This window comes from Sciurus carolinensis, chromosome 5 (assembly GCF_902686445.1).
Source record: "Sciurus carolinensis chromosome 5, mSciCar1.2, whole genome shotgun sequence".
Classification (NCBI taxonomy): Eukaryota; Metazoa; Chordata; class Mammalia; order Rodentia; family Sciuridae; genus Sciurus; species Sciurus carolinensis.
The window spans coordinates 12,217,067-12,233,211 of NC_062217.1; the positions used below are offsets into that span (position 1 = coordinate 12,217,067).

The 16,145-nt window shown below is 38.2% G+C and overlaps 1 protein-coding gene across 12 annotated transcripts in view; it reads left to right on the plus strand.

Annotated features, from left to right (window-relative positions):
* Positions 1-16,145, plus strand: part of Dock9 (dedicator of cytokinesis 9) — a 273,347-nt gene that overhangs the window by 164,339 nt on the left and 92,863 nt on the right. For all 12 annotated transcript variants that reach the window (XM_047553251.1, XM_047553252.1, XM_047553253.1 and 9 more), the window contains exons 11-17: positions 36-176; positions 676-876; positions 1,258-1,380; positions 5,117-5,199; positions 5,736-5,858; positions 15,683-15,762; positions 15,846-16,033. In XM_047553251.1, the coding sequence (XP_047409207.1) occupies positions 36-176; positions 676-876; positions 1,258-1,380; positions 5,117-5,199; positions 5,736-5,858; positions 15,683-15,762; positions 15,846-16,033 (939 nt within the window). The remainder of the gene's footprint in view (positions 1-35; positions 177-675; positions 877-1,257; positions 1,381-5,116; positions 5,200-5,735; positions 5,859-15,682; positions 15,763-15,845; positions 16,034-16,145) is intronic.

Sequence of the window (16,145 nt, forward strand, 5' to 3'; positions counted from 1 at the left end):
ATAATGTATTTATATATCTGTATTTTCTTTTAAAGAAGCTTGACTTCTCATCAGCTGAACCAGAAGTAAAGCCATTTGAAGAGAAGTTTGGAAAAAGGATTCTTGTCAAGTGCAATGATTTATCTTTCAATTTGCAATGTTGTGTTGCTGAAAATGAAGAAGGACCCACTACAAATGTAATTTTCCTTTTTTTAAAAAAAAAAAAAAGATTTTTTTAATGTTCAGAGATTTCAGATATTACAGGTTTCCCAGGACAGTGCAGCCTGGATGTGAAATTGTGAAATTCTAGAGGTGCATCTTGTGTATCAGGATGCTTTTGGAGGGCTGTGCAGCCTACAGGGACAGGATGTTTGTGACGAAGGTTAAGGATGGTAGTATGCTCAGTGTTCAAGCAGGCAGATCGCATCTTCGATGCTTAAGGCAGAGCCCCTGTCTGTTTTCTGTGGAGTACACATTAAGTAGCAAAACTCACAAAGGTAAAATAATTGTTTTCTTTGTTTTCTAAAGTGCTTTTTTATAACCTAATTCTCTGGCAAAAGACAAGGCTATTTATCTACATTAGTAATTTATGGCAACAATCATAAATAGAGCTCATCATTTCTTCTTTGACAGCAGTATTCTTTTTTCCAGCCGTTTGAACCAGAGTGATGGTCTGGATTGTTTTGTTTTGTTCAGGTGGAGCCTTTCTTTGTTACCCTGTCCCTATTCGACATAAAATACAACAGAAAGATTTCTGCTGATTTCCATGTGGACCTGAATCATTTCTCAGTGCGGCAGATGCTGGTTCCTACATCCCCACCTCTGGTGAATGGCAGCCAGAGCCCACCTGCCTTTCAGGACGTCCTTCATGCAGCTGCTATGCAGTATCCAAAGCAGGTGGGGAGCAGGGGTCCAGCACTCTATGTTCAGAATTATTTCGCACATGATACACAAATACATTGAAAATGCCAAAATGAGACCTTGTAATGCACAAGTGAGGTAACTTGGACTGTTAATTATATAGATAGAATATGTAATTAGACAGTAAAAGCAAACTGAGGGAGAAGTGGTTTTGATTTCTTTTTCTGAGCTTTTTCCTAGCTTCCTCCCTCACCAGACACACTTTCTGAGCAGATGATCACCTGTTGGTCATTCCTTTGGGTCCTGGTGCTCCCTGCAAGTTGTACTGTTTCACAATTCTTTGCTGCTTTCATGGTCATAGGATTGTTTAATGCAGCTGTGAATTCTACTTACTGAGGAAAACTGTTTTTCTCCTAGGGAATATTTTCAGTCACATGTCCTCATCCAGACATATTTCTTGTGGCCAGAATTGAAAAAGTCCTTCAGGGGAGCATCACGCATTGTGCTGAACCGTATATGAAAAGTTCAGACTCTTCTAAGGTATGAATGACTTTCATGTTTTATGAAGATAAAAAGCAATCTGAGAAAAGGACTTTATTTCACAATATTAGGTTTTTAATAAAATAAAAGGTAAGCCATAGTTAAAGTCTAAAACATGTAGAATACTGCGTATATTTATTCTCTATTTAATGCAATGTGTCCTTTTTAAAATTTTTTTTATTTTTTGGTGGTAGGAATTGAACCCAGGGTCTCATATATACTAAGCTCACACTTTACTACTGAATATTCCCCCAGCCCCTATGTGTCACGTTTTTAATGCTAATAGTCCAGCATGCAAATAAAATACTTTGTTTGACTAGTCTATTCTTTTTTTTCAGTGCTGGGAATTGAACCCATGGCCTTGTGCTTGCAAGGCGAGCTCTCCACCAACTGAGCTATCTCCCCAGCCCTGACTAATCTATTCTTATGTCCTAAAGTAGTTCACGAAGCGCCAGCTTGATTGTAAACTTTCTGTCATTAAGAGTCACGTGTATTGTAGTCAAACACAATTCATTCCACTTGTTGATGTGTCTTGTGGGAAGTACACTAGTCCAATTACACATGAATTGAGACTGGAGTTTGGAGATGGCCTTGACTCAGATGATCTGGCCAGTGGTGTCAGTGGTTCAGGTTCACTTATTTTTTTGTTAGAGGGTCAAGGTCATTGTGGCAGAAGTGTTGGGACCTTAGGGAAACATAAAAGACATACATTTGTTATATTTTCAAAGTAGTGTTCATTATTTGGGAAGTGCCTAGGTATGGACATACCATAGAATTATCAAATCATCTTATATAAGACCTCCTTTTATTCTTTAGAAAACTAAGGCCTACAAAACTGTGGTTACCTGCTTATTTTTCCACAATTACAGTGGCTAACATGTTCCTATCACTTTTGTAGCACATTGTGCCACCAGGTTAAAGTAAGCTACTGAATCCTGCTGTTCTTGCTAGTTTTACAGTACTTTTAGTTACTTTTTTTTTTTTTTTTTTAAATGAAGCCTCACCATGTTGTCCAGGCTGGCCTTGAACTAATGATCCTCCTGCCTCAGCCTCCTGAGTGGCGGGGGTTATGGGCATGTGCTATTCTTCCCAACCCTTTATTTTTTAATGTTGTAAGTGGTCATCTGAGAGAAGCCTGGATGCATTGACGAGGACTGATCCACAGTAAGATTGAACACACCAGAGGGTCCAGCTGAGGTTCATTGAGCTTATTCAGTCCTCCTCCTTTTCATCACTTTGACCATCATATGTCACATGTATCCACCAAGATGCAAGATGGTCATTAAAGAAGAGGTTCCAAGAGTCAGAAGACCTGGGTGCAGAGCACCTAACTATTCTGCATGCTTTGAACAGATCACGTCTCTAGCACCCAGATATCCTATCTGTGGGTGTGGGATGATGTTACTATCTGCTCCTGCCTTCCTCTCCAGGTCTGTGTAAGGATCAAAACTGATAATATATGAGCCATTGCTGTAGACATCATGAATCATGGAAAGCATGCAAGGCATCGTTATTTATAATGGCTCCAGTCAACTAAAAGCCCATTTACCAGGCTCACTGCTTCAAACACTAAGCCTTTTTGACTGATAAAAGCTGAGTAAAGTTTGGTCCCTGGAGAGGAGCCATTTTGTTTTTTAAAAGCAAGTCTGTAAAACCTTGGATAAGAAGCTCTTTTAGCTCTTTTATGTTTTGATTAATAATCAATGAGGGTCTTCGTTAAAATCTACTCCACAACTGTGTTTGCAGTATACTTGCAAAGCCTGTACACATCAACATTGTTACTACTGCTTGCCACGTGCATAATTTGAAATTTGGCATGTTGGTGCAAAACTCAATATCACTGGGCTAAACCTTACTCTGCACACTTCCCAGTGTCCATTGAGCATCTCTTGAAGTCTGTTATGGCATGTAAAGTTCGTCCAGGGATTCATTTCCTACCTCCTCCAAAGCATGAAATTAAAGCAGAAATTAAGGCTCAGCCATCTCACATCAGCATAGTAGTTTTAGTGGAGATGGTACAGTGAGATTATTTTCTTCTCTCAAATTTGTCTCATCCTATTTTTCATCTAAATGATCTATAATGTTATTTACAGTAAATTTTTGTTTATATGAAAAACCTCTGTAGGTATCTACCATTTAAAAAAGAGAGAAGTTGGGGAGGGGAGCCAAAGGGACAAAATCTTATTTTTCACTCTTACTTTCACATATTTTTCTCTTTGCACCCTTGGTAAGTTTGAGAGCTCAGTCCTAATTTACTTTAGGGAAGAGTGAAACTTATCAAAGCCTTATTGTTCTAGCTTTAAATTTTATGCAAATACTGCATATTACTCTGTAACATACATGTTACTATTAGAGTCTAAAAATCTTGAATCTTAAAACGTTTAAGGAAAATTGACCCTCCAGGAATGTTAGACTGTTTTTTATCCTCCAACCGCAAGTGCCCCAGACCCCACTAAATCACCCAGGGAGAGATGAACATACTCCATTAAGAAGAAATGGCAGACTAGATGGTCTCTTAACTTCTTTTTCAACCAGGATGTGTCTTCCTGTTCACTTATGCATGCAGTACTTCCCACAGTGTGACTGTGGGAGGATCAGTAAGTTTTGTAACTGGAAGGGATCATGAAAGCATCATGTAAACCCTTCATTTTCCCGGTGAGCCCAGACAGGTTTAATGGCCTGTGGAGGCACACAGCTGGGTTCACGGTGACTTAGCTCTATCATTCTATCCCAAGTGTTCTAATAAGTGCTTCTCACACCCAATGGTGCACACAGGTCACTGGAGGTTTCTTCAGGATACAAGTTCTGATCCAGGAGGGTTGAGGCAGGCCCTGAAATTGCATTTCTAACAGTGACACGCTGCAGTTTGACCTACCCACTTTGGCTCACAGATGCTAGAGCATATTTCCTAAAATTAGTTTGACTTTGATGTTTTCAGTAATGTTAAGGACCCTTTGACTTGCCACCCTGTCTTGAATCAGTCAAACTTTACATTGATAACAGTGCACTATCATAGTATAAGCAAATTTGGGGAAATAAGACACCACGTGCTTTAGTATGTGGTTGTTAGTGATAGACCTGCCATATATATGACGTACATGTCTTTGGCCAAGAGCAAATATTCCCATTGTGCACTCGAGGGTTAAATCAGTCAACTCACAACAAACCAAAATTGATCATTAGGAGGTGAAAGTAGCAGTAATTTTATATTTAGGAAGCAAAAACATAGCAATTGAAAACCATAGCCTAAGTCTGTACCTAATAAATAACCCCTAAATTGTGAGAGTCTGCTCCAACTGGTGGACATTAGGATCTGAGAAAGTTCAGTGTGTTCATTAGAGTTCTCCTTTAATTTTGTAATGCAATATATTTCAACATGAATCCAAATATTAATATTTACTAATAACTCAGTGGTCTTATAATTAAAGTAGCCCTTAGTTAAAAAGAAGTATGAAAGTCTGAAATAGCATGTTTATTGCCAAAGACCAAAAACATGCATTTTAGAAACAGTAATCATTCTACATTGTTTGAAAATCACTGTTAGAGAGTGTTTTTAAAAAGAGAAGTCTGTGCTGAGCATGGATAAGCCATATTCATTCCTGTAGGATGTGCTTTCCCATGCATCTGATGCTACAGTGAGAGCTTGTTTAACAAATGTGTGATGATGGCTCTTTAGATCTTAATTCTCTTGTCAGTAGGATGCAGCATCTCATGGCTCTATTCTGATGTCTTCAAGGTTGCTCAGAAGGTGCTCAAGAACGCCAAGCAGGCATGCCAAAGACTAGGACAGTACAGGATGCCATTTGCTTGGGCAGCAAGGTAAGGGGAACACCTTTTATAACACAGATAGACAGGTAGCCTAGTTAGTAGATAGATCTATTTGTTTTGTTGTCCAAGTCAAAGAGGATCTGAATGTGTAAAACTGAGAGTAGGCAAGCCCCAGGTCTGAAAAATCAGAAGAAAGGCGCTGGTCAGAGAGTAGCCATCTAGCACTAGCAGGGTGGGCAGGAGGTTAGCTGAAGAGCAATTCCAGGTCCCTGCCACGTGCTTCCAGCTGGAAGTAGGTGGCAGCTAGGGAGGCCTGCAGTGGCCTCTGTCTGTGGTCTTTACTTCTTATGCATTTGAATGTGTGTTCTGTTTCCTATGCACAAGCCTGTCTGCTGGAACTGTTTTCTGTGTAAATTGAATTAGTTGTATTCATCCTCATTAATATTTTTCATATTTTTCAATAATGAGGTTTCTGTTGACTACAGCCAATGGGATAATAATTAGGCTATGCAGAGGACCAAAGTTAAATGATGGGTTTATTTTGATGTTTTGAAGACCCATTTAGGAATGTCATTTTGCTATTGCAGGACGTTGTTTAAAGATGCATCTGGAAACCTTGATAAAAATGCCAGATTTTCTGCAGTCTACAGGCAAGACAGTAATAAGCTATCGAATGACGACATGCTCAAGTTACTTGCAGACTTTCGGAAGTAAGTTTCAATTCTTGCTTGTTTCCACACCTGAGAAATAGAGGTTATGTGGTGGGGAGGGAGAGATGGGAACAGTCAGATAAATTGTTGAACTCACATCAGAGGGAACGGGGGGTGGGCACAGAACATTTTCCCAAGTCCCTGGGAAGGAAGAAAGGGTTTGGAGTTGGCAGAGTAACCTGGTTAATTTTGATTCTGCATAGGATATTGGGGTGGTGCTGAGAGGGAGAGGTTAGGGGGAAGAGTTGTGCCTAGAAGAGGAATCAGTTGAGAGAGTTCTGTGAAGAGATGGGAAAGGGCACAGCAGAGCCCTCACAAGAGGAAAGAGGAAGAAGGGGAGCTAGTTCAAGTGACATCAGAAAGGCACAGTTACTGGGTCTGGCTTCCTGACTGGGTGTTAGGGTGGAAGGAGGGAGAGATGGGTAGTCATCTGAGACAATTTCTAGGTTTCTGACTTGCCAGATGAATTGACACATGGTACCCTTAAGTGATGGGGAATTGGGGGAAAGATTACAACCAACATAGTATTTACTTTTTGTAGGAATTATTCTAAATGCTCTTCCTATATTAATGAGTGTATCAGTTTCCTAGAACTTCCATAACAAAAATACTACGAACTAGATGACTTAAAGCAACATATTTATTCATAACGCTGAGGGCTAACAGCTTGAAAGCAAGATGTTGGCAGGGCCACACTCTCAAAAGTCTTCAGGGGATGATCCTTCCTTGTCTTTTCTAGCTTCTGGTGGCCTCTGGCATTCTTTGGCTCATGGCAGCATCCCTCTAGTCTCTGTTTCTGGCTTCATATGACTGTGTTCCTATCTCTGAATTTCCTTCTTAGGAGAAATACTAGCTATACTGGGTCAAGCTAACCAGAGTGACCTTGTCTTAACAGATTACATCTACAAAGACTCAGTTTCCATGTATGACCACATTTATTCAGGGGTTAGGACTTTACCAGATCTTTTTGGAGGACACATTTCAATCTATAACAGCAATTCTTGGAGAGATTAAGCAGTATTACAACATCACACAACTGGTAGTAGGTAAAAGTGTGTCTGAGGGCTCTTTTTTTTTTTTTCTCAGTACTAGGGATTGAACTGAGGGATGCTGTACCACTGAGCTACATCCCCAGGCCTTTTTACTTTTTAATTTTGAGGCAAGATCTTGCTAAGGTGCTGACATTGGCCTCAAATTTGTAATCCTCTTGCTTCAGCCTCTTGAATAGCTAGGATTACAGATGTGCACCACTGCATCTGGCATGAGGGTCTATACTTTTAACCACTGTGCTCTTTTGTAGCTCCATCTTAATGAGTTCACTTCTGAACCTATGAAACTGATTTCTTTTCTGTGGAGATTGGTTGTAGAGTTGTTCTAGCTGAGGGCTCTCAGAATACAATGAAATGAAAAGAATGGCCCAGAGTAGGTACTAATAGGTAAATAACAGCCATAGATAAATAATAGTGACTCATATTTTCATTTGCAAAATAAAATATCAAAATACCAATATTATTAGTTTGCCTGAAAATCAAAAATGGCTGTTTAGCTTTTTGTAACTTCAGTTATACCTTTTTCTTCTCTTTCTTCAGTGGAAGACTAGAAGAGACATAGGTCTTAGAAAAAGGCTTAATAAGTTCCAGAACCATAGAGATGTGCTCTTAATGAGAATTTAAGCACATCCATGTCAGCAGGTGGCTTCAGCTTTCCTTGGTGTGGAATCTCTTGTCAAGTGATTTCAAAAGGTAGAAATCTTAGATGGATCCCGGTGGGTCTCTTTGAAACTGATAAAGGATTCTCAAAGTCCTTTGATTATGTGATTCTTCAATTTTTGATGGCCTTTCTGTTTCCTCTATTTGGGACTTTGATGAGAAATAAAACCTCAATTTGTTATCACTAAGGTAATTCTCTCTGTTATACTGTAAGATTTGCCAGTTCAGCAGAGTACAGTGCACACCCTTTGGGTTGTTTCTGATTGAACCTTTCCCCATACACTTAGGTCATTGAAGCAGGACTGCATAAGGAGGCAGGTAAAGGACAAGGCCTGCTGGGTTAGCCTTCTAGGATTCCTGGGCCACATAAGGTGGCCCTCCCTGCTGTCACCATCCGACAGCAATGTGCCCTGGTAAGGACATAGGACTTGGTCAGAGAGTGCACCTGGATTCCTGTGAATCTTCTACCATTCTTAGAAGACTAAATGAAAGAACAGCATTTTATTTTTATATTTAAAAGAGTCTCTTTCATTTATAAACATCATACATGATCATCATAGAAATTTGGGGAAATGCAAAAGAATAAGAGGAAGAGAAATGGTTTACTTCTGATTTTTGCCTTTCATGGAGGACCATGCCGAACTTTTAAAAAAGAAATTTAGTTGTAGATGGACACAATACCTTTATTTTATATTTTTACTTATTTATATGTGGTACTGAGGAGCAAACCTAATGCCTCACACATGCTAAGCAAGAACTCTACCACTGAGCTATAGCAGCAGCCCCCATGCTGAACTTCTGGGGAGTATTTTCTTCATTCATATTTTATGTAGTTAAGGTCATGCTAGATATTATACATATATATTTATGCATATATTTATTTCTCTGTAATAACAAGTATTTCCTGAAGGTTCATACCTTTTTATAAATACTATTCTAATACCTATTAATGAATATTATATTAATCTATTGAGCAGGTGAACCATAGATTAGCTCTTTTTTAAAAAAATATTTTTAGTTGTAGATGGACATAATACCTTTATTTTATTCATTTATTTATAAGTGGTGCTGAGGATCTAATCCAGTGACTTACACATGTTAAGCAAGCACTGTACCACTGAGCTACAGCCCCAGCCCCAGAGATTAGCTCCTTACCTCAATTTTTGACAGTTAGAGTATTTTTGATTTTTCAGGTTTATAAACATGAACCACAGTTAGCATCTTTATAAAAGGTCTCTTAACGATCATGGGAAATGTATTATACTTACTTGTGTTGTCATATAGTAATTATTGTCTTTTTTTTTAAACTTTTTTTTCCTGGAAGTTTTTAGCCTTTCTTATAAATAAGAAGTTAATTTTTTAAAAAGCTAGTTACTTAGAGTTAAATAGATCACAGTATCTTATGTCACAAGTTTTCATGCAACTCTTTTTTCTTTTTTAAAAAATATTTTGAGTTATAGATGAGCAAAAAGCCTTTATTTTATTCATTTATTTTTATGTGGTGCTGAGGATTGAACCCTGTGCCTCACACGCGCTAGGCAAGCGCTCTACCACTGAACTCTTAATAATCATGATATACGTCTACATAAATTCACTCAGGAAGGTGAACACACTTTGTTAAGGAGGGTAAATTGTATCTATATGACCTTATTTTTGAGAAGAAAATATATATTTTCATATACAAGTAGAGAAATGGATAGGCAAATAGCTACTAAATGGAAAGATGAACCAGCATACGAATAATCATATAGGCTATATACCAAAATATTAATCATGCCTATCTCTGAGGGATGGATTTAATGGATGATTTTTTTCACTTTCTACTTAATAGTGTTCACTCAATTTTTAAAAACAAGTATTTACTTTTGTATTCAGGAAAAATAATGAAGTTTTTCATAAGTGGCAGAGGATCCCTGTCTCGGAAGTTACTTCCTGGGCTTGAATAGTTGAGACTTCCCCTCTGTAGCCTCACTCATGAGACTGTCTTCAGTGGAGGCTAGACTTCACAGGATCACCAACCAAAAAGGGACCAGAATGGGAAGCCCACTGCCAGGCAGCAAGCAGCACAACCTTCACTGTTCCAGAACAGTGAAGAAACTGCCTATAGATTCTCCTGTACACCACACTTCATGTCTGTACCCAGTAGAAAGAATTTATTACCAAGCTTGTGCTTCAGTTGACTAGTTAGAGATCCCCTAACCCCAAAATTGGGATTGGATGCAGCAGCATCAGAAGATGCAAGGACACTGAGGGGATAATGCCCTAGTAAGAATCTAAGAACTCATCAGTGCCTGCTCTGTGTTCTTCACAAAAGAGTTAGGGGATTTGTCATTTTTTAAAAAATCTCAGCATTGTTCTCTTTCTTTCCTCTTTATTTTTTTTTATAAGAAATAATCTCATGTCAGTAGCCTGAGTACCAGCTTAAATCCAAAGCTATTGCTTCTGCTCCTTTGATTTAATAATATATGAGCAAAAATTCTTCAACTGCCCCAGGTTTTACAAAATTACTACCAAGGTTCATAAGCCTTTCTCCCCTTTTTGCGTGCACTAGTTACCCTGGATATGTTCCAAGCTAGTAACAAAACAGTTTTACCAGATGGCTAGTAATGCTGACATATGTGCCCTGAGAAATGTTTATATAAGAAGAAAGACTTGGGGTTTTACATTTTACATTTTATTTGCTCCTGGTTTCTTTAACTTCTCCTGGAAATCCAAAGGCATAAGGGCAAAGTATTAAAATGGAGTATTTTCTTTAAAATGTAGACCTTTTAAAATGCCAGTAAATCAGGTAATTTAGGTAAGTGTGACTAGGGTTTTTAGATGTCTGTTTATTTGCACGTTCATTTTCTTTGCATCCCCATTTTACATTCTCACCCCCACTTCACTCTTTTTACACTACACTCAGGCTAGATGGGGCTACTTGATTTCCTCAAGCCTACTGTGGACTTTTGACTTTACCATGCTCTTTCCTCTGTTCATATTGTGTCTCCATCCTGTCCATCAGTAGCACACAAATTACATATACAGCATACTTGTCCTCCCTTGTTCTGTGTTTCTTTGAGAGAACTCTTCTCATCTTTCAGTACTCAGTCCGTAGCTCACATCCTTGTGGGAGGCCTGGGGCAGGTTTCTTGACTTCTCTGCCTAAGTCTCATCTTCTTTTTAAGTGTGGATAATAATAACCCTGCCACCTAGAAGAGCGGCAAAGAATGAATAAAAGGCCATGTTAGCGTGACCTTTCTCTGCTAGTCTCATCCCCTTGTTGCTTCTCAGTGGATCTAGAGACTCTGCCTTCTGGGAGATTTGTATATGCTGCATGAAGTAATTATCTTCCTTTGTCATAAGTAGTTGACAATGTCTCCTGGGTTTTGGCTTCTTGAGGACTGGAATCATATCTCACTTATACTGTACCCATGGTACTGGGTAAAGTGTGCATTGTAATACATCTTGAGCTCTTGATAAATGCTTATTGGATTTTCTCATAGACATAACTTCATAAATGATTTTGTTTAAACAAAAACATGTCATTTCTTTCAATCATGTTTCTTTTTGTTTTTTTTCTTACTTTATTAAACGTTACTAGTATATGTACAAAAAACCAGACATCTAAAAACCCTAGTTGCTTTGCTACCTAGAACAACTGCACACAAGTAGACTACAGTGAAAAAAATCATATTTTTATAAGAGAGTTAAGAAATTACTAAGATGTTTCCAGAGACTATCTTCCATGATGGCGTCGTATCCTTTGTTCTGCAACTCCAGGTATTTGGCCCCTACAGCTACCACAGAAGCAGCAAATCCCCATTTAAATCTTTTTTAAAATGCACCAACAAAGGATACATTGTGAGAAGCCACCATCTGTCTCCTAGCTTCATTGCAGTCCCAGGGATCCCTGAGCCCTTTTGCAACCAGCTTCTCCTAGAGAGCTTTAAATGCTTTCCTTTCTATCTCCCATTGTCTATCATCTGGAAGTTCCAGGTCTCCATGATCATCTTCAGGCCCAAGTCCATGTGCAGGAGCCACGTCTGCTTTCTTTAGATGTTTCTTTTAAAATGAAATATTAATGCTTTTGAATACAAATGGTCACATGAACTTTTTCTATGTTTGGAGTGAACCTTGAGTTTGGTGGAGATCCACCTCCACTGAAGGGGTGGCTCCCGCATAGGAGAAGTGCTGGCATACTTTCCCTGACAGCAGTCTGACCCCTCAGGACACTCAGCATTCAGCCTTCCAGCCAGAGCCAGCCAGAAACGGAAGGTTTTGTTGTTGTTGTTTGTTATTTTATGACCCCATGACTTTTAGGGATTATTTCCTTTTACAAAATGCTATTAGATTAAATTTACCACCAACAAGCATGCCTGTATTGCCAATTAATAATTTTAATGGAACAATTCAGAGAGTAGGGAAGGGAGGTCCAAGCAGCACAAATACTTAGGGAAGGACCCAAGTCCAGGGACACAGGATGACTGCACTTTGTGATCCCATTCCCCTTCCCTCTTTGAAAAAAATTGTTGAGTCAGCAGGAATCTCCTTGCTGTTGGAAGAGTTTTTCCTAAGAGAAAGGTTGAGCCTCACACCTAAGTCTACACACAGACAGAATTTTCAGATGCCAGACATCTTATGTGCATATATATTGCACACTTACTTGATGCAGTTTTAAAATGGATATTCATATTCAAATATTATTTTGTAAATTTTTGCATAAAATATGTACTTTTTAGCACTAAGAACAAAAAAAGTCTGATCCCAGTAATGAAAGAATGTGGCACACACACATTCACAGAACCACTTTGGAAATGCATATAAAAATGGCAGCAGAATTTTGTTACACATGACATTGTGAGTTTTAGTAAGCCAGATTCAACAAAACCCATGAACTTTTGAAATTGGTTTAAGATGTTTTTAATATTTATTAGCCTCATAGACAAGTTTGGAAGGATTGCCTCCTTTTCTATTTCATGGAATAATTTGAGAAGTATTGGTATTAATTTTTCTTTGAAGGTCTTGTAGAACTCCAAAATCAGACAAAGACACATCAAGAAAAGAAAACTTCAGACCAATATCCCTGATGAACATAGATGCAAAAATTCTCAATAAAATTCTGACATATTGCATACAAAAACATATTAAAAAGGTAGTGTACCTCGATCAAGCAGGGTTCATCCCAGGGATCCAGGTTTGGTTTAACATACAGAAATCAATAAACATAATTCATCATATCAATAAGACTTAAAAACAAGAATCATATGATTATCTCAATAGATGCAGAAAAAGCATTTGACAAAATACAGCACCCCTTCATGTTCAAAACACTAGAAAAACTACGGATAGTAGGAACATACTTCAACATTGTAAAAGCCTTATATGCTAAACCCAAGGCCAACATAATTCTAAATGGAGAAAAATTGAAAGCAGTCCCTCTAAAAGCTGGAATGACAAGGATGCCCTCTTTCACTACTTTTATTCAACATTGTCCTTGAAACACTAGCCAGAGCCATTGGACAGAAGAAAGAAATGAAAGGTATACAAACAGGTAAAGAATAACTCAAACTATCACTATTTGCTGATGACATCATTCTATATTTAGAAGATCAAAAAAATTCCACCAGAAAACTTCTAGAACTAATAAATGAATTCAGCAAAGTAGCAGGATATAAAATCAGTATCCATAAATCAAATGCATTCCTTTACATCAGTAATGAATCCACAGAAAGAGAAATGAAGAAAACTACCCCACTCACGGTAATCTCAAAAAAAAAAAAAAAATACTTGGGAAACAATCTAACAAAAGAGGCAAAAGATCTCTACAATGAAAACTACAGAACACTAAAGAAAGAAATTGAAGAAGACCTTAGAAGATGGAAAGACCTATCCATTCTTCTGGATAGGCAAATTTAATACCGTCAAAATGGCCATATTACCAAAAGTGTTATAGAGATTTCATGAAATTCTTTGGAAAAATAAGAGACCCAGAATAGCCAAAGCAATCCTTAGCAAGATAAGTGAAGCAGGAGGCATCATAATACCAGACCTCAAACTATACTACAGAGCTAGAGTAATAAAAACAGCATGGTACTGGTACCAGACATGTAGACCAATGGTACAGAATAGAAGACAAAGAGACAAACCCACATAAATACAGATATTTCATACTAGACAAAGGTGCCAGAAACATTCACTGGAGAAAAGATAGCCTATTCAACAACTGTTGTTAGGAAAAATGGAAAGCCACATGTAACAAACTGAAATTAAACCTTTATCTCTCACCCTGCACAAAAATCAACTCAAAGATTTCAGATTTTAAAGGAAGTCCTAATTCTGATAAACAAGAGTCCAAGATATACTGAGAATTTTCATGTGTGACTGCTTAATAGACAGCAGTAATGTCAGAGGATTCAGTGGGAACTTTTAAAGAATGGAATCAGAACCAAATGCTGCGTCTCTTGGCCACTGAGCTCTGATGTTCTTTGGCAACACTCCAAAAGAAATTGTTAAACAGGTGGCTTTTGAAGAGCCATGTGGTGGCATTCTGTCTTCTAGGAATAGGTCGTGTCATGTTGAACTAGTTATCCTAACCGCATTTCTTCCCTATTTTAACTTGGGTTGCTAAGCTGGTGAAGTAGAGAAATGCAAGGCCCTGGCAGAATGAATTTATCAGATTTATATCCTTTGAACAAATCAGAGGAGTGTTGCACTTGTGAGTGGGAGCCATTCAGTTGCTGGAGTAATCAGACACCAGGAAGGGTGTTTACTGGGCTAGTGTTTGTCTGGAAAGGGCCTCTGGAGATTTGAGAAGGAGCCTATTCTTGGCAATATTCTGTGTAATATCTTTATCAATAATGTTTATGAGGATACAATATACTGATTAAATGTCTTCATGACATAAAGCTCTTAGGAATGTCTAATAGATCTTAAAACCTGGATTTAGATCAACTAGAAATGGCTCAATGTACAAAGATGAAATTTCATTAGGGCAAAATAAAATCCTGTTTTGAAGTCCAAAATCATAGTTGTATCAATATAGCCAGAGAGATGTAGCATGACAATAATACATGTGAAAACAGATATGGGATTTTAGGTGATTTATAATTTAATGTGGGTCACTAGGGTGGCGTGGCTACCAAAAGTAATGTCATGGGGACTGCATTAGTAGGTATGTTGTTGCTTAAACCAGACAACTGCTCTACTGCAGCTGGTCAGACCACACAGCTCCTGATCTGTGAAGTTCTGTGCTTTGATTTAATAGTGTGTTCTTCTGGGAGAGAAGGGGCACTGGAAGAAGTTACAAAAGTGCTGAGACTGGAGGACTTCAGACTGTTTGGTAGCTCTGGGTGGTTGACAGATGGAGGGACATAACCAGGCCCCTTGATGAGCGGACGCTTCAGAGCAGATTTCACCATGCCAAGAAGAGCAGCCTGCTGTGGAAATGGCTGTGTGGAAAGTTTCCTTGCCACCAGGAAGGGTTGAGACCGCAGCAGTACTTGTCAGCAACATCAGAGGAAATGCCTGTATTGGACTGAGTCAGACCAAAGACAGACAACTCTTTGCTTGAGTAGCATCTGCTTTGTACCCAGCATTTTGTTAGCCATAAGTGTTCTAAAGAATACTTTGTAACTGTTTTGTTGGCATTCTTTATCTAGACCCATGCTGTGCAACACCCTCACTTATGCCACATTTGGTTGTTGAGCACTTGAAATATAGATAGTCCGAACTGAGATGCATTCTAAGAATAAAGCACACACCTGGTTTGAAGACTTTGCACATTATTATACTGATTATATAACCGAAACGATGATATTTTGGATTTGTCAGGTTAAATAAAATGTAGTATTAAAATTAATTTTACTGAGGGTTGAGGATGTGGCTCACGGTAGAACACTTGCTCAGCACACCTGAGGCCCTGGATCCAACTCCACCCAGCACTGCAAAAAAATCAGTAAAATTAAAATAATTTTGCTCCTTTCTTTTTATATTTTTTTCAAGTGGCTATTAGAAAATATAACCACCTTTGTGACTTGCTTTGTAAATGCACTTCTCTTGGAAGTGCTGTTCTGGAATTTAGGTTTCACAGTCAATAAGTCATAAATGTTTGATTTTCTCTTCTTTTGTTTGTAGACCTGAGAAGATGGCCAAACTCCCAGTGATTTTAGGCAATCTAGACATTACAATTGATAATGTTTCCTCGGACTTCCCTAGTAAGTATAAGTTCTAGACGGTAAACAAATTTTTTGTGTGGTTGGTTTTTACTTTAGTTGGATTGTTCTGAATATCTTTTCAGATTATGTTAATTCATCATACATCCCCATGAAGCAATTTGAAGCCTGTACTAAAACTCCAATCACATTTGAAGTAGAGGAATTTGTGCCCTGCATACCAAAACACACTCAGCCTTACACTGTCTACAACAATCATCTTTATGTTTATCCTAAATACTTGAAATATGATAGTCAAAAGTCTTTTGCCAAGGTGAGTGTGAAGATTGAAGTTTCATTCTTGATATCAAATTCTCCTTTAGGATTTGGCTTCCCATGAACTTTTATATTTACATATTCTGACTTTTTTGTTGTCTTTTGTTCTT